Source organism: Trachurus japonicus, chromosome 16 (genome assembly GCF_045865225.1).
Source record: "Trachurus japonicus isolate A0001 chromosome 16, Traja_1.0".
Classification (NCBI taxonomy): domain Eukaryota; kingdom Metazoa; phylum Chordata; class Actinopteri; order Carangiformes; family Carangidae; genus Trachurus; species Trachurus japonicus.
Window position 1 is genome coordinate 36,037,712 of NC_140922.1, and position 18,994 is coordinate 36,056,705.

Consider the following 18,994-nt stretch of genomic DNA (forward strand, 5'->3'; position numbering starts at 1 on the left):
ATGGGTGAGTGAGTGCACCCGGACCCTCCGTTACACTGGCACCACTGTCTCTCAATGTGGGAGCTCTCCTTGACCTTAGGGGGGACAAGAAGGTAAAGGTAAGGTAAAGGTACTTTATTAGTCACATATACAGCTAGTACAGTGAAATTCTTTCTCTGCATTTAACCCATCCCTGAGGAGCAGTGGGCAGCCACGGTGCAGCGCCCGGGGACCAACTCCAGATCATGAGCCAGTGCCTTTGGTCAGGGGCGCTGACTGGAGGATTAACCTAGCCGACATGTTTTTAGTGGTGGGGGAAACCGGAGCACCCGGAGGAAACCCACGCAGACACGGGGAGAACATGCAAACTCCACACAGAAAGGACCTGGGCGGCCCGGGATTCGAACCCAGGACCTTCTTGCTGTGAGGCAACAGTGCTAACCACTGTGCCACCGTGCCGTCTCTTAGATTAGGGTCGCTATTGATGAGGTTCCAGTTTGAGTATATTTCTGTCTTTTCACTCAGTGTTTGAAACAATCACTTTAATCTAACTGATGATGTCACTGTTTATCTGTCTGAGGTCATAGGAGCTTGTTCATTAATTAACTCTAATGAGAGAAAACAACATGAAGACTGTGTGAAGTGAAAACAGTGTCACTCATCAGCTACAAAAAAATACATGTGTTTATTGATAAATTGATAAATAGAACATATAGAACACAATGCAGGCTTCACCTGGTTTGTGTGAGGTCACTGTGACCTCTGATTTACATCAGACTGAAGATTTGAATGAATCATTGATCATTGTCATTAGTCAAATTTATCATCATCATCTTCTTCTTCTCAACCAAAGGAGCTCTAATGAAGGAACGGCCATGTTCTCAGTGAAGCGGGGCGTGTGAGAGTGTGTGTGTGTGTGTGTGTGTGGGGGGGGGGGGGGGGCAGATAAGACAACCAGGTGATCAGGCTGCTCAGCACTGACTGACCCTAGATTTCCACCGGGTCTGTCAGCGCCGCGGAACGGCTGCCCCGCGGTTTTGCTTTTATAATCTTCAGTCCTTTCTGCCATTGTCCTTATAAAAAGGATGTGTAGTGTAAATCACGTTGCGTGCACTAAATAAATCTATTTGCATCTACTCCTCCCAATATTTTGCACGTTATGGCAGAAACGCCCATATTTGCATATGCATCAACGTTAAATGGATTGCACGTGCAATTTTGCCCGTTTGAGAGACGCAATCTTCAGCGCGCCCGGTTAGTAGATCAGCTCTGCGCGTGCAGTCAAGTTTGCACACGTTTTTGTACATGCAAACCTTTAGTAGAAATGGGAAAGTAAAGTAATAAGTAGTGAAGCCACTTTTCAAATGCAGTAACTAGTAAAAAGTAACTAATTACTTGTTTTGAGTAACTTCCCTAACACTGGTGCTATCAATCCGTAGCAGTTCTATCTTTGACGGAGCCATTGCTAAACTGCGTCAAGCTCAACGGGGAGCATACATCAGTCCGACTGCCCAAAAGTCCGACGGCTCATTTCTCCGACTACCCATTCTACAGTGTTAAGGTTAGGTTTAGGGTAAGGTTAAGGGTTAGGGCTACTTAAGTCGGAGAAATGGGAGGTTGGACTAATGGACGCAAAAATAAAGAAATGTATGGTCGGAGAAATGGGTAGTCGGACAGACGTTATGCGCCCAAGCTCAACAGAGCAGATCGCACCAGACAGAAAACCCGACACAGAGTTAACGTAATACACTTCTGCCCCCTTTCAAAACATCAGAATACACAACAACAAAAGAGAAAACATAACGACAAATTGTGTTGTGATTTGCAGTCGATGTGAGGGTCTAAGGACAGAGGATGTTGTTACGATGCCATGTAAAGCCCTTTGAGACAAACTGTTTGTAAAAACGGGCTATACAAATAAAATTGCCTTGCCTTGTATTTGTGTTTAGTGATTTGTCGTTGTGTTTTCTGATTTGCTGTTGTGTTTTGTCTTTTTGTGTTGTGTTTTCTCTTTTGCTGTTGTATTTTCTGATTTGCTGTTGTGACACATGTGCTTATTGATTCTTGATAAATAGAACATATAGAACACAGTGCAGGTGAAGGTGTGAAGAGCTTCACCTGGTTTGTGTGAGGTCACTGTGACCTCACACAAACCCCCACATCAGACTGAAGATTTGAATGAATCATTGATCATTGTTGTTAGTCAAATTCATCATGATCATTATATCATCATCTTCTTCTTAACCAAAGGAGCTCTAATGAAGGAACGGTCATGTTCTCAGTGGAGCAGGGTGTGTGTGTGTGTGTGTATGTGTGTGTGTGTGTGTAAGGTGAGTCAATATAAGACAACCAGGTGATCAGGCTGCTCAGCACTGACTGACTGACTGACTGAGGTACGTTACACTTCTCAATTTAAAGGACAATTCCAGGCAAATTCAACTTGGGGCTGTATTTTCCTATCATTTTAGGTCTAACAGAAGGAATCTGAAGATTTTCAATTTAATGTCTCCTGTTTTGCGGTAGTTATGGTCTGTCCCCGCATCGCCACGGCAGCGATGAATGGGAGCGGATTGAAGTTGTGCTGCTTAGGCTGTTTCCATCCCTCAAAGCCACAGACAGCGTCAGATGGCGACTCAAACATGCACCCAGAAGTTTATTTACTTCAAGCAAGTCGACATGTTTGTAAAACTAGATCTAATTCAAAGTCTGGCGGAGTCGAGACCCAAGTTGTCGCTCGGTGTGTTCAGGTGCAGTGGGAAGCTCCCGTTTGTGTCAGAAACACAGGAATATCAACTCTTGACTTGCTTCAAGTAAATAAACTTCTGGGTGCATGTTTGAGTCTCCATCTGACGCTGTCTGTGGCTTTGAGGGATGGAAACAGCCTAAGCAGCAGAACTTCAATCCGCTCCCATTCATTGCTGCCGTGGCGACGCGGGGACAGACACAACTACCACAAAACAGGAGACTTTAAACTGAACATCTTTAGATTCCTTCTGTTAGACCTAAAATGTTAGGAACATACAGCCCCAAGGTGAATTTGCCCGGAATTGTCCTTTAAGTTTATCTCGTTATCTAGTTACTGCGTCTGATGACCTCTATAACACACCTGTAGCTCAGGTGTCATTGTTATCATTGTCATAGTGTTAATCTGATGCAGCTGCTTCTGTCTTCTCATGTCTTTAATTTTTCATTCTTTTCAGGCTCGTCTGTCTTATTGTGTGGTGAGTTAAAGGTCTTTTATTTTGAAGGTATGTTGTCGTTCCTGTAAAGTCTGCTTTTATTTTTACATCATTGTGACACTTTGGTTCTGTGATGTCTCTGTTTGACAGCTTCAATCATGGAGAGGACAGGACTCGTCCTCCTGCTGCTGTCAGGTTTGTGTTTTACATCAGCTTCATAAAGGTGCCTACAGGTGTTTCTAGTTGTCAACGGGTGTCTACAGGCAAGGCAAGGCAATTTTATAGTTTTTACCACCAGTTTGTCTCAAAGGGCTTCACATAGCATCATAACAACATCCTCTGTCCTTAGACCCTCACATCCACGGAGGAAAAACTCCATAGAAAACCCTTTTAACAGTGAAAACTGCGGCGGCTGTTGCAGAGAGATGGAGCTCCGGTGGATCTGTGGATCTATCGCAAATTCCAATACTTTGTTCAGATACTAATCGTCCTCTTTACACAGCGAGCCGTTCAGGAGGTGGAGCTGAGTGCCGGGCCGGCTTGTCTCATAACAAAAAGGAATTCTGCATTTGCTCCACAGGCATGACACCGTTGGCTATATTTTGTGTACAGATAGTTATGGCTCCCCTGGACCTATTATTTGCATATTTCAGTCTTTTCTATTGCTGCTGTATTTGCGACAGTGCTACTTTAAATAGGTGTTTACAGGTGTCCAACCCTTCAGGGTTTGTAGCAACTTACAATGTAATAACAGCTGTAATAACTTAAATGTAAGAAAAGTTAATAATGTAATATCACCTCGTAATGTAATGAGATCATGTGTCTGATCTCTGGTTTCAAAAGCAGTAAGGCAAAAGATGCTTTTGGGCTTAGCACTACGTTTATAAAACAACATAAAGATTCCCTGGTTCGCCCCATCACCCATCTTACAGTAACCTCTCCTTTAAACATGCATATGTCCCATCAGTGTCCCCAATATTTAAATCCGGGAAAAAAAATGGATGCACTGAACTATCGGCCAATAATATCCAAATAATATCCAACGTAGCCAAGAAATTAACAAGCAACTAATGGAACATCTCAACCTGGGTCATACTCCTTTACACCCCATGCAATTCGGGTTCCGCCCCCATCACTCAACTGAGACTGACATACTATGTATTTTATTAGAAAAGGCTAAAAGTCTGGTTTGTCTCATACTTAACCGAGAGGAAAAAATATGTGACTGTTGATAGTGTTAAATCAGCCAGCTGTGTCGGGGTTCCACAGGGGTCAGTCCTCGGACCAATTTTATTTTACTTATTTATGAATAACTTTCCTAATCTATATCAGAATGTACACACCTTAAAGCAGAAGTAAGCAGAATATTTGTGTTAATATAAGTCTTTAATAGTTGTATCTTCCGACAGCAATCACTTCTATAGAGTGTTTGGTCTGAAACACGGGTCTGTCAGTCACTCTGCTCTGCTGTAAGCCGAGGAGAAAACTTTCCTTGTATCCTACAACCTTTATCCAATGAGGAGAGAGAACGGCATAAAGGGGCAGTCCTCTGTGTGTACAGCCAAGGGATGTGCGTGAATGTGGTGACGTAGGGACGAGGGCGGGGACTGCTAACTCCATCGGCTGACAGGAAGTTAGCCAAAACCATCGGATCGCTTACTTCTGCTTTAATGTATGCAGATGATGTAGTGAACCTTAGGGAGGCAAAAACAATTTCAGAAGTCTCAACTTCCCTACCTTGGAGTCACCCTTGATCACTGCTTAACATTCATGAAACATGTGAGCATCCTCTCTAAATCCACCAAGTTTCACCTGCAGTATTTTACTGTAAGAAAATTAGAAATAATCTGATGGACACAGCAGCTTGAATGTTTTTATTTTCAGTAATCCTCTCGCGCATAGTGTACTGTCTCACAAACTGGTCTTTTACGGGTGTGACTACACTTAAATCAGCTGAGTCACTTTACAACAAGGCCTTGAAAATATTTGTCATCATACCACACTATAGTAGTATTCTCTGTGAATATGACTTGTTGAGTTTCAGTCACCTAATTGATTTTAAACGAGCCTGTCTGGTGGACAAACTCTACACAGTCTGTATTTGATAAGTTTGATGAGGGAAAGCTGGAAATACTGCGCGCCGTGCAGAGTTCACATCTCTGCCCCGCTGATCTAAAAACAGCTTGCACCGACAATTAAAAGTAATGACCTACTCCTAAAACAGTAAGGATTACAGGCAAATTTGCCAAAATGTTGAAATGTCCCTTTAAGTATCTCAGAGTCTGGACTACAATCAATTTGACAAAAAGCATGTGAAAAATGTAATCAGAACAATTAAATTCAATAAGTAATTTCACATGAGTAATTTGCCCCACGAAGCACGCCCTGCGCCCGCGGATTTCTGCTTGTTCAATAACCTCATACTGTATTATATTGCACTGAATGTTGGTTTTGTATCAGTGTCTATTTTTTGATATTGTTTCTAGTGTTGTATGGATGTCTTTTATTTAGTACTTTTTTATGGATGTTTGTATCCTTGTTTTACGTATTTAAATGTCCTGAGGTCCTTTTAATATCATGCCAGATGACTGAAGTTGTAAATTGACCTACATGTTTACAGGTGTTTCTTTACCCAGAATTCATTGCTCCACAGTCTGGTCTTGATGCTCAGCCCCTCTGTGTGTTCTCTCAGGTTTTGTGTCGTTATGTCGTCCACTGCCTGAATTTATCAAGAGAGAGTTTCCTTTCGTCTATTTCCATGCCACGTGGCCCAAAGCTCAGGCTTACTGCAGAAAACACTACACTGACCTCGCCACCATCGAGGACTTAGCCAGCAACGCTGAGCTCAGTCAGAAGGTTGGTTATGGGACCTACTGGATGGGACTCCATCAAGTCCCCTGGAAATGGTCTGGTAGTGGACAGGAGGCCGTGGTGGACTCTGGATGGTACCAAAGCTCAGACACAGGGAACTGTGTCAGCATGTCCCAGACTGGAAACTGGTCTTTGGAGGACTGTGATACTCTGCATTCCTTCTCCTGCTACACCGGTGAGTTTCTAACAGAGCTGAGGTCTGGTCACCTGGTTATTACAGAGGAAAAGAGTCACAGCTCACCTGTTTGATAGAGTGACAGTGACGTGTCCTTCTCCCTCTCAGCTGCAGTGAACCGTCACATCCTGCACCTTCAGCCTATGAACTTCTACGATGCTCAGAGTTACTGCCGCCACATGTACACAGACCTGAGCACCATTAAGAGTCAGGAGGACACTGATGAGATCTCTGGTCTGCTGGACTCAAACACCAGCATGGCCTGGATAGGTCTGCAAAGATACGCCTGGACCTGGTCGGACGGGAGCAACAGTCCCTTCAGGAACTGGGTGACAGGGGGGCCGGGTGGACAAGACCGCTGTGGGACGATATTATCAACTCATTGGGGCAGTAAATCATGCACCATAACCAATCACTTCATCTGCCATCATGGTGAGTCCTCCGTCAGTGCTGTGGCCTCCAGACTCACCTGTCTCACCTGTCTCACCAGGGTCTGTGTCCTCTGCAGATGTGCGACAGTCTGTGCTGAGGTCAGTGAAGGTTCGGGTGAACGGAGGATCTGCAGACCTGAGAGACCCGAAGGTGCAGCAGTCCATCCTGCAGCAGGTCAGAGGAGGAGGGGGGCGTCTGGGGTAGAAGGTCAAGAGTCTGTGACGAAGCAGGACCAGGGAGTAGGAGATCTGGACCTCAGGGTCCACCAGGGTCCGAGTCCTGTAGACTTTGTCCTCAGGGAAAGGAGTTCACTTTGTGAACCCCCAGTAAAAGCCTGTGGTTCCAGATCCCGTCTTCCTGGTCTCAGTTGTCCAGTCCGTCGAGGAACCACTTTGAAATTCAGCTCATTTCAAAACTTCTTCTTAATCATTTGCTGTCAATAATCAATCAGAGTGATTGGTAATGAGCTGGTGTCCCTCTGTGTTTCAGCTGCAGCAGAAGCTGGAGGACCAGGGGGTGAAGGAGGAGGTGAAGCTCTGGTGGAAGAAGCAGCCGGACGGGGAGGTGTTCCACAGAGAGGAGGAGGAGGAGGAGGAGGTCAGAGGTTACTGTGAGGATGAAGACGCCTGTGACGCCAGAGAGGATCTTTAGTTCACTGGTTTTCATTAGCTGACCCATCTATGGTTTGATTTTCCTGCTGATAAGTTTGACTAAAGATTTTAGTTTTCTTCTCTACAGATTGATCCATCATAAATATTTAGTCATTAGGGTTTATTTGATTTTTCTGCATGTTTCTGTTGTTGAAATTATGTTTCTGTCTTTATTCACTTTTTAACATTTATTTGGAATTAAAGAGAATGACTCTCATGTACTTGTTCCAACATTTAAATTAACATGTAACAGTTCAAATCCAACACGTTCTCACTCCCAGTGCGTCAACAGCCTTACGAACGGTCACTGTCCCTCATCGTCACATGCCTGACTCATTAGGTGCCAGTTTTTCGTCAGGTTTTGACGCGCTCGGCTTTCGGTTGATTCCGATGCAGTTCCCTTTGCGGGGATATGTGACGCTCAGAGCAAGTGATCCAGCCGACCGGCTGCGGCACTGAAAGACGCTGTGAGCAGAGGAAAACTTTTTTTTTTTTACTTTTCCTTAAAGCTTTATTGAACCTGATGCTGCTGTGTCTGACGTAGCTTTCGGCAAGGACGTCCTTTCGGTTATTTATTTATTTATTTATTTATTTATTTAGTGATCATGGTGTTGGTGCAGAATAATCAATAAATAAATAAATAAATTACGTCCTTGTCGGAAGCTACGTCAGACCGGGGGGGGGGGGGGGGGTTTTGGATTCTACAGGTGAAGACCACTTCCACATTCAAAAAGCTGCTCTGTTTAATCAATATTCTGAAGAAAGATCTGGGGCCAGATTCACAAAACGTTCTTAAGAAAAAAAATCGTCTTAAGTGTCGTTTTTTTCTTAACTTCTGTCTTAAGAAGAAAAAAGAGAAGAAGTCATATTCTCCAAAAAAGTTTGTAAGTATTTTCTCAACTTTGTTCTTAAGTTTCTTCTTAAGAAAAAACTTAAGAACAAATGGTATTCTTGAAATCAAAGTTCTCAAATTTGTTCTTTACTTTTTTCTTAACTTTAAGACAACCTTGACCTGTCTTAAATTCCTACGGTGAATGTAAACCTCTAAAATCACCTTTTTCAACAAATTTTAAACAAGTTTAGACTAGTAGCTAGGTCATATTTGTGCCCAAAAATAAATGTTAGACTCATACATATGATTGAAATCCGTTTTAATTATCACCTATGGGTTTTTAGTCCTGTGTGTTGCTTAACATCTTTTTTGTTTTCAACATTGAATAAAAAAACGGTGCTATATTGTTAAAATTCAACAATAAAGTGCATAAAATTTGGCTTCACTTCTTTCTTTTTTTTCATAATTTTCACCAGCATCTTTCTGGTCCACATCACATCACATTTATTGTAATTTTTAATTCAATGAGTTAAATTTTATTTTTTATCTGAAAAACATTATTATGAATTCAAGGGTCAGAGGTCACTGATTAGTGTTAAATTTAACCTTTTTGACCCTGTTTCCTTGAATAAATCACTAAGACTTTTATGAGATTTTGATAGGTTGTTTAGAGCACTAGGGACAAAGTTTCTGTAAAATTTCAGACCTGTCGGACCTCCAGAAGGGTCACCGCTGACCGTCCAGGCTCGTTTCTCGGCCTTCAGCCTAAATTTAGAAGCCTTTTGTCTAATAACGTCCACATTCTTGGGGTTATAAGGCTGAAAGTTTAATGTATTTGTCCGGGGCCTAAGCCCATCCACCATGTGCAATTTCAAACCCGTGCGACCTTCACAAGTGTCAAAGGTCGCTGATCTGTGACCTTTTTGACCAAGACTTTGATGCGGGAAGCTGAGATTTTAATATGTGGTCCAGAATGTCTAGTAGATTGTGTGTGCAAAGAGCTCTGTGACATTCAGAAGGGTCACAAATAGCCAAAAAGCAATGGGCCTCATTCACGAACCGTTCTTAAGAACAAATTTGTTCTTAAGTCCTACTTATGAAGTTTTTACGAAGATTGTGGCATTCATGAATGTTTTCTTATCCAGAATTTGTTCTTAACTAAGAACAAAATCTACGAACAGTCAGGAGTATACTTACGCACTTTTAAGTGCTGAGACTTCTGCAAAAATAACCGATTTTAGCGTTTTCTTCTGTTCTGCAGTTGTATGATATTATATGATTTGAATAAGAATTATTTTCTTATCTTTTATGATGTTTTTAATAATTATATATTAATAATAATAATTGACAAATCATTGCAGTTTCTTAAAAAAAACATTATAGACACTTAATTCATATTAGTTTGTTTTTTTTAAGTGTTCACACTACACACAACTGTTTTTATTATTTTTTTTAAATATATGATAATATGATGATATTTATGATGGCACACGTGAGAGTGTGGTCTCTCTGATAACAACCCGAAGAGCTGCATCCACTGCTGGCTACTAAATATAGCCTAAATATAAATATAAATATAAAAATATAAACTAAATATAAGCCTTTTGTTTGTTTCTTAGTTTCATTCCTGCCGCAGTAGCGCCACTTCACTACTTTAGTTCTTTTTATGTTTGGAGTCTGGTGCTCCCTCCCAGATTTTCATTTGAGCATTTCAACTTTCTTTCTCACTTCACCTTCTCTGCTCAGTGCCTGTGGGTGCTGTGTGCACACGGCCCTGCAGTCTCATGCCCTTTTACGGGCATTGATGGGGCAGTTACCTATGCTAATCCTATGTTAATTAGACTCACCTGGCACACGCCCTCAACTTACGAGGAGATGGCATTCATCAAGTAGGAACACAGCTGCGAACAATTCTGAGGCTTACGAACGCGTTGATGAATCTGACGTAGGGTTTTCTTAAGGAACTTCTTAAGAACAACTTAAGAAAGAATCTAAGAAGGTTCTTAAGAAGATATTGGTGAATGAGGCCCATTGCTCCTTTCTCTGACCTCATATTAAAGGAGAAATGGTTCAACAGCAATTCTTTAATAGCTTCCAGATGCTTTGGCCTATCAGGCTGAATTTTTAGCTAAAGGAGCTGGTGTACAATCAGGAAGTAGGGGAGCTGTGCATAAAGCCAATTGGTAAGTGTCAAAGGTCACAGGGGTCAAACATCAAAGTGAATCCAGCCATTCCTGCTTTTTCTCAACAAAACATACACGCTTTAAGTTATCATCATGAAATATAAATATGTTGTATATCAGAGAGTCCTCTATCAGAATATTTTGGTCCCGTTGCTCTAGGGCTCCCGGGGGGCCACTTGGCTTTCCCATGCTCCCACAGAGTTGGGTCTCGGGGTGATGGATAAGGGCCTCACCATGAGTCCACAGGCCAAGTTTCAAGTGATTTGGTCGGTTTCTATGGAAACGGCAGCCTCAAGGATACAGAGGAATGCGGCTGTTTGAAGCCCCGCCTCTCGAAAAGTAATGGCTCAATCAGGACCAAACACACATCTACGCGTTTCTCTTGGGCCCCCGAACCATGTACTAAAAAATTAGAACTGTACGACTTTTGGAAATGTGTTTTGTCTATTTCGGCTTTTCTGACTAAGAGGGTCTCTCACGCTGTAAGTCTGACAGACTCTGAGTTCCTCTGTATCCTTGAGGCCGCCATTTCCATAGAAACTGACCAAATCAATTGAAACTTGGCCTGTGGACTCATGGTGAGGCCCTTATCCATCGCCCAACTCTGTGGGAGCATGGGAAAGCCAAGTGGCCCCCCGGGGCCCCTAGAGCAACGGGACCAAAATATTCTGATAGAGGACTCTCTGATATACAACATATTAATATTTCATGATGATAACTTAAAGCGTGTATGTTTTGTTGAGAAAAAGCAGGAATGGCTGGATTCACTTTGATGTTTGACCCCTGTGACCTTTGACACTTACCAATTGGTTTTATGCACAGCTCCCCTACTTCCTGATCGTACACCAGCTCCTTTAGCTAAAAACTCAGCCTGATAGGCCAAAGCATCTGGAAGCTATTAAAGAATTGCTGTGGAAACATTTCTCCTTTAATATGAGGTCAGAGAAAGGAGCATTGCTTTTTGGCTATTTGTGACCCTTCTGAATGTCACAGAGCTCTGAATCTTTGCACACACAATCTACTAGACATTCTGTAGTATTTGGTGTCTGATAGCTGTCAGTTTACTTCCTGCAGATATTGTTGTCTGTCGAGCATGACTAGTAGTAGTTTCCCAATTGGGCGGTTGTGTGAAGGCAAGGCAAGGCAAGGCAATTTTATTTGTATAGCCCGTTTTTACAAACAGTTTGTCTCAAAGGGCTTTACATGGCATCGTAACAACATCCTCTGTCCTTAGAGGGTTGGTGCTGGTGGTCAGACTGAAGGTGAACATGGTCCAGGATTTTCAGATGTCTGTAGTATTTGTACACGTTCCTTTGAAGTTCCTCCCAGTCGTGTTTTGAAGGGCGTGGAATGAAAGATGGTCCCCTCTCGAGGACTGCTGTTTGAGCTGTGGACAGAGTGACGAATATATTAAATTCCTGTTCAGTTCTGATGTGAATGTAGAGGTTTTATTATTATTAGGTAGATAGATAGATAGATAGATAGATAGATAGATAGATAGATAGATAGATAGATAGATAGATAGATAGATAGATAGATAGATAGATAGATAGATAGATAGATAGATAGATAGAGAATACTTTATTCATCCCTAGCAGGGAAATTCAAGTTAGTCCAGTAGCTCACACAACAATGACACAAAAAAGATGAACACCAAAAACATTTTAACAAGTGTTATATAAAACGATTGCAGCAGGAACAAATGATCTCTTAAATCTTTCAGTTCTGCAGGTCAGGGAGATGAGCCTTTTACTGCGGCTGCTCCTCTGACCTGAGAGGGTTTTGTGTAGAGGGTGTTGGGGGTCACCCAGGATGGTCTTCAACTTACACCCCATCCTCCACTTAACCACAGCCTCTACCAGCTCCGCTCCCTCCCCCATCACACAGCTACATTTTTTGATGAGCCTGTCTAGTCTGTTCCTGTCCCTGACCTTGATGTTGTTACCCCAGCAGACAATAGCAAAGAATGTAACACTTGCAATGACAGACTGATAAAACATATGCAGCATTACATTACATACATCAAAAGACCTGAGTCTTCTTAAAAAGAAGAGCCTGCTTTGTGTCTTTTTGTACACATCATTTGTGTGTACGGATCAGTCCAGCCTGTCATCAAGGTGTACTCCAAGGTACTTGTATGACTGAACCCTCTCGATGTCCACCCCGTCCACAGTCACAGGCCGTAAGGATCTGTTGGACCTGCCAAAGTCAATAATCATTTCTTTGGTCTTTGATGTATTAGCAACAAGTTGTTCTTGTTGCACCAGTCTGTGAACGCCCCCACCAGGTCCCTGTATTCATCTTCCTGTCCCTTCTTCACACATGCCACTATGGCCGTGTCCTCAGAGTACTTCTGAACATGGCAAGATTCAGATGTGGATGTGAAATCTGCAGTGAAAAGTGTGAAGAGGTAAGGTGAGAGCACAGTACCTTGTGGTACTCCTACACTGCTCACCACTGTGTCTGACATGCAATTCCCCAGCCTCACATACTGTGGCCGCTCTGTAAGATAGTTATAGACCCACAAGATGATGGTTGGATCTACACCCATCTCCTCCAGTTTTCCTCTCAGAATACTAGGTTGAATTGTGTCAAAGGCACTGGAAAAGTCTAGAAACAGTCTCACATATTATCACAGAGAGGTGGTGTGTTCAGTGTAGAAGAAAAACATATATAGAACATATCGTCCTATTTTGGCCTTTACTTTTCTTCTCCATTTCACTTCAGAACAAAGCAAAAGAAAAAGAACCCCAGTCGCATACATAGGCAAAAGATAAGACAAATAAAGTTCAGAACTTCGTGCACAGAGGTGCACTGCAAAGAGAGCGACTGACTTCATATCATCAATGTGTGGCTTATATACTGTTGGGCATGTAACCTGGTCTCAGTACTTTTCCATCCCTCCTGTTGAGGCCTTATCTCTGCTGACTGTGCATTTGATTCTGTCGGCCTTGTGTTCTTCTCTGTGAATGCCTTACACCTATTCTCATTCTGAGATGTTGCCATAGACTTCCATGCAATGATGTCGGCCTTCTTAAATCCTTGCCTTGTGGCCATTCTATGTAACTGCACTGCACCCAAACTCCTAGCTCAGCAGAAAGTGTTATAAGGGTCATGTATAGGTAACTCCCATCTCCAGTTTCACCACTCACACCCTCAACTCCTTCAGAACCTGTTGAAGTGTACACTCTCATCCATTAAGTGGTGCTAAAGAGCATGCTGTAATGTTTGGAGGCCAATGATGGCAGTCAGCAGAGATAATGCAAATGCATAACACAATAACATAACTCATGCAACGGCCCTGGTCCTGGTCCCAGTCCTGTCCTGGTCCTGGACCTAATTATTTTATAGGCGGTGTTGAGCATTGTGATTGGTCTTAGATGGTCTAACAGTTGTTTATCTTTGCCAGGTTTTGGGATCAAAGTGATTAAACCTTGTTAAATGCTCAGCTCTTTCATTTCCATACATTCCATTATGGCACCAATCATATATTTCTAATATCCTCCCCCCAAATGTGTGTGTGAGAGAGAGATCAGCGGTAAGTTTTATTTTAAAGTTTTCATTGGAGGGACTGACAAACCTCTGTCAGCTGATCGAACTGTCACACTAACAATGGTTGATTGGTCAGGAGGCGAAGCTTTTCTACCTGGCCATCTCAAACTAGAACATAACCTGCTCCAGACCAGGTTAGCCATTAGCAGCATCAGTTACCATGGAGATGGTAGTGAAGTGAAGAGTTAATCCTGGAGTGTTTGTTGTTGTTGTGGCCCCAGGTCAGGGATTAAGGGTTAGGGGTGATGGTTGGGATCCGGACATGGCTGAGGTCAGGTAGGTGGAAGGGCGAAGGAGAGGTTTAGGAGTAAGATGTTGGAAGTAGGGAGGGGCGATAGGTTGGAGACAGGGGGTTCAAGAACTAGAAGAGAGTAGGGAGACATAGAAGAAGGGAGGCTGGAAGCTGCTCCTGGTCTGTTGATGTAGTGCCACCTAGTGGATAAGGCAAGGCAAGGCAATTTTATTTGTATAGCCCGTTTTTACAAACAGTTTGTCTCAAAGGGCTTTACATGGCATCGTAACAACATCCTCTGTCCTTAGACCCTCACATCGACTGAGGAAAAACTCCATGGCAAACCCTTTTAACAGGGAAAAATCGGAGAAACCTCAGGGTGAGCAACAGAGGAGGGATCCCTCAGGACGGACAGACGTGCAATAGATGTTGTTACAGACAAGAAAACAGTTTACAGTTTATGTCACAGAATGTGCGAAATATGGAAATGTTAGCAGGAGTTGATGAAGGCAGTCTCTGGTGAGGGGGGGGGGGGCAGGGAGAGCAGGTCAGCTTGATGGGAGGACTGAGTGGTAGACTGGTCCATGAGAAGGGAGGGGAGGCCGGTCTAACAGCAGGGGAAGGGGTGGGAGGGGGGGCGATGCAGGCGGCGGCTGGTGCAGAGAGATGGAGGAAACACAGAGAGAGTGTTTTTTTGCAGGTGGTACATGTGATAATGTAAACACTACTGCTGTGTGCCAGAGGAAAAAAGCCTTGGTGATGAATTTCCTGTTTGTGGTGTTTGTTTACAGTACCGTCACAGCTACTGCCTGTTTTGATATGCTGTTATTTTTCTTGATAATAACTGTGAACCAAGAGATCAATGTCAGCTGTGTTATGTAATCGGTGATGATAATAATGATAATAAACTGGAAAGTAGCGACTTTAGCTACGTTTACTCACGTTACTGTGACTGGACAGGTGCTTGTGCACTTTTTACAGTTCTCTCAAACTCTTAGAGAACATAATCTCACATGTTTATGGACGCATGTTAAAAGAAATGTGTATTACATGTCGCTGTGGTCTGAGGAAGGCGATGCCATGCAGTGATCTACCTCTGTAGGTGAAGGCACATGATACCTCCACGTGCACAGAGCAATGTCGGACATGAGTTGTATTATTACGACTACTACTACTACTACAATAATTACTCACTGTAATAGAGTATAGGGTTTTTGTGTGCTGCACTTTTTAAAGTAGTTTTATTATTGCTAACCCTAACCCTCTATATATATAATATAAAACATTTAGGGAGGTATAACATCTGTGTATTTATTGCAGACCATCCCATAAATCATTTTCAAACATAAACTACAACTCTATGTCACGTCTGCCCGTCCTGGGTGAGGGATCCCTCCTCTGTTGCTCACCCTGAGGTTTCTCCTGTTTCTCCCTGTTAAAGGGTTTTCTTGGGAGTTTTTCCTCAGTCCATGCTGTTATGATAATGTGTAAAGCCCTTAGAGACAAACTGTTCGTAAAAACGGGCTATACAAATAAAATTAATAAAATACAAATGATTTGCATAGTCTCCCCAGGACATTGGGTCTCATGGAAATGCAAAAGACAGTGGGCTGCAGGACCAACTTTTACTTCCTGAAAACAAAGTTCCAGGAACCAAATACACACATCCATGTGTTTATTGAAGTATTCTCACCTTGTTTGTGTGAGTTCACTGTAACCTGGATTTGAATGAATCATTATCACCATCATCTTCTCAAACAAAGCAGCTCTGATGAAGGACACGCCTCACCTGTAGGTAAACTGTCATGTTTTCTGAGAGGTTGGAAAGTAATGGTCAGTTAGGGAGGGGGGATGGGTTGAAGAGGGAAGAAGATGGGTATGACAAGCACTAGGGTTCTCATATTTTGTCATAATTGTTATTTATTTGATTTATATTGACATGAGCTGTTATGGTGTTGTTGTTTGTTTGTTTGTGCTTAGAGTATGTAAAAAAACAACAACACAGGATACACAGGAAGTAAGATAACCTAGTACTAAGGTACTGAGTGGAGAAGGGGTAGGAATTAATAAGCTAATGCTTCTTCCTACCCCTTTTCAAACATACAAAGCGTTGTATCAACCAAAGTGCATCAAGTGTGATATTCACATGTTTGAGATAAAGCCTTCATTCATTCATCCATTCATTCATTCATTCATTCATTCAAGACAGGGGGTTAAAGAAGAGAGTAGGAAGCGAGGGCGTCAGTTTATTCTGAAAAGCGCTGGGGACAATAACCATGTGCTGGAACTTTATTTATCCCAGACAGGGCAATTCAGTTTGCAGTCTCCAGCCAGACTCCATAATGCTGATGCCTACTGCTGCTACATAGAATTCCTTTTGTTTTTCGTAATAATTCATGATATAGGCACTTGTGTGTGTGTCTGAGTGTGTGTGTGGCGCTTGGCAGAGGTTCATAATGGGACCTGATGGTGTATTGTCTTGAAATTTCCGACCAAGTAACAGAATTTACTTCGCCAACTTACCAACTGGAGCTTTAAAGCAGAAATAAGCGATCCGGTCATTTTGGCTAACTTCTTGGTCAGCGATGGAGATAGCAGCCCCCACCCTCGTCATGGATCTATTGGTCCTCGTCCCTACGTCACCACATTCAGGCGCATCCCTTGGCTGCACACACAGCCCTTCATGCCGTTCTCTCTCCTCATTGGATAAAGGTTGTAGGATACAAGGAAGTATACAAGAAGTTTTCTCCTGGGCTCACAGCAGAGCAGAGTGACTGACAGACCCGTGTTTCAGACCAGATACTCTATGTAGTAAGTGATTGCTGTCGGAAGATACAACTATTTAAGACTTATATTAACACAAACATTCTGCTTACTTCTGCTTTAACTTGTTACGAGTGACCATGGAGGCTCTCTGCCTTCAACGTGTCTGTCACTTATTGCGTCTCTTGGCTAAAAAAACATTTCCATGTCTCCCACATTCTGTGTTATAAACTGTTTTCTTGTCTGTAACAACATCTCTGTCCCGTCTGTCCGTCCTGGGTGAGGGATCCCTCCTCTGTTGCTCACCCTGAGCTTTCTCCTGGTTTTCCCTGTTAAAAGGGTTTTCCATGGAGTTTTTCCTCAGTGGATGTGAGGGTCTAAGGACAGAGGATGTTGTTATGATGCCATGTAAAGCCCTTTGAGACAAACTGGGCTGTACAGATAACATTGCCTTACCTGCTCAGTAGCACCCAGGTTACTTTAAAGGACAATTCAAACCTGCAAATCCAACCTGGGGCTCTAGTTTCCTAATATTTTAGGTCTAAAAGAAGGATTCTATAGATTTTCTTTTTAATTGCTCCTGTTTTGCAGTAGAGACTTGGTGAGACTTCGTATTCCAGCTCCGTTAACAAACATGTTGGCTTGCTTGAAGTGAACAAACCCCTCTGTGTATGGTTGAAGACATCTGATGCTGTCTGTGGGGAAAAAAATGCAGTTTTGACGAACGTAAACAGCCTAAACAGTGGAAATGCTGTCCGCTCCCATTCATTGCTGCTGTGGCGATGCAGGGACAGACACAAGTACTGCAGAACTTCGAAATCCTTCTTTCAGACCTAAAATATTAGGAAACTAGAGCCCCAGGTTGAATTTGCCCAGAATTGTCCTTTAATAGTGATTTGCATAGTCTCCCCAGGACCTTGGGTCTTGGTGGAAATGCAAATGACAGTGGACTGCATGACCAAATTATTATTTCCCGGTCCAGGAACCAAATACACACATTCATGTGCCACAGTAAACTGTCATGTTTTGCGTGTGTGTGTGTGTGTGTGTGTAGGGGGAGGTGGGGGTGGAGGGAGTGAAGAGAGGTGGGGGGGGTCAATATAAGACAACCAGGTGATCAGGCTGCTCAGCACTGACTGACTGACTGACTGAGGTACGTTACACTTCTCTACTAAACTTTATCTCGTTATCTAGTTACTGCGTCTGATGACCTCTATAACACACCTGTAGCTCAGGTGTCATTGTTATCATTGTCATAGTGTTAATCTGATGCAGCTGCTTCTGTCTTCTCATGTCTTTAATTTGTCATTCTTTTCAGGCTCGTCTGTCTTATTGTGTGGTGAGTTAAAGGTCTTTTATTTTGAAGGTATATTGTCGTTCCTGTTAAGTCTGCTTTTATTTTTACATCATTGTGACACTTTGGTTCTGTGATGTCTCTGTTTGACAGCTTCAATCATGGAGAGGACAGGACTCGTCCTCCTGCTGCTGTCAGGTTTGTGTTTTACATCAGCTTCATAAAGGTGTCTACAGGTGTTAATTCGTGGTTACAGGTTGTTACGAGTGTCTACAGGTGTTTATATGTGTTTAAATGTGTGTACAGGTGCTCACATATGTTTGTGTGTTTCTTTACCCACCCAGAATTCATTGCTCCACAGTCTGGTCTTGATGCTCACCCCCTCTGTGTGTTCTCTCAGGTTTTGTGTCGTTGTGTCGTCCACTGCCTGAATTTATCAGGAAAGAGTTTCATGCTGTCCATTCCCTTTTCACGTGGACCGAAGCTCAGGCTTACTGCAGACAACACTACACTGACCTCGCCACCATCGAGGACTTAGCCAGCAACGCTGAGCTCGGTCAGAAGTTCGAAGGAGGGTACTATTGGACCGGACTCTTTCAAGTCCCCTGGAAATGGTCTGGTAGTGGACAGGAGGCCGTGGTGGACTCTGGATGGTACCAAAGCTCAGACACAGGGACCTGTGTCAGCATGTCCAGGACTGGAAACTGGTCTTTGGAGCGCTGGTATACTCTGCATCCCTTCTTCTGCTACACTGGTGAGTTTCTAACAGACCTGAGGTCTGGTCACCTGGTTATTACAGAGGAAAAGAGTCACAGCCCAGCTGTGGTTACCTGGATACAGTTCAGGTCTTAA

At 43.0% G+C, this 18,994-nt stretch overlaps 1 protein-coding gene across 1 annotated transcript; it reads left to right on the forward strand.

Annotated features, from left to right (window-relative positions):
* Nucleotides 1–3,316: 3,316 nt before the first annotated feature.
* Nucleotides 3,317–18,994, forward strand: LOC146972828 (uncharacterized). Its single transcript, XM_085802155.1, has 7 exons — nucleotides 3,317–3,353; nucleotides 5,851–6,204; nucleotides 6,313–6,636; nucleotides 6,713–6,810; nucleotides 7,126–7,264; nucleotides 18,296–18,340; nucleotides 18,543–18,994. The coding sequence occupies exons 1-7, from the start codon at nucleotides 3,317–3,319 to the stop codon at nucleotides 18,992–18,994; spliced, it is 1,449 nt and encodes a 482-aa protein (XP_085658281.1).

Bases quoted from the DNA above. Each gene is read 5' to 3' on its own strand.
- LOC146972828 (XM_085802155.1), top strand. From the start codon at position 3,317: ATGGAGAGGACAGGACTCGTCCTCCTGCTGCTGTCAG. The intron at 6,205-6,312 runs GTGAGTTTCTAA...TCTCCCTCTCAG, and splicing joins TTCCTTCTCCTGCTACACCG to CTGCAGTGAACCGTCACATC. The intron at 18,341-18,542 runs GTTTGTGTTTTA...GTGTTCTCTCAG, and splicing joins CGTCCTCCTGCTGCTGTCAG to GTTTTGTGTCGTTGTGTCGT.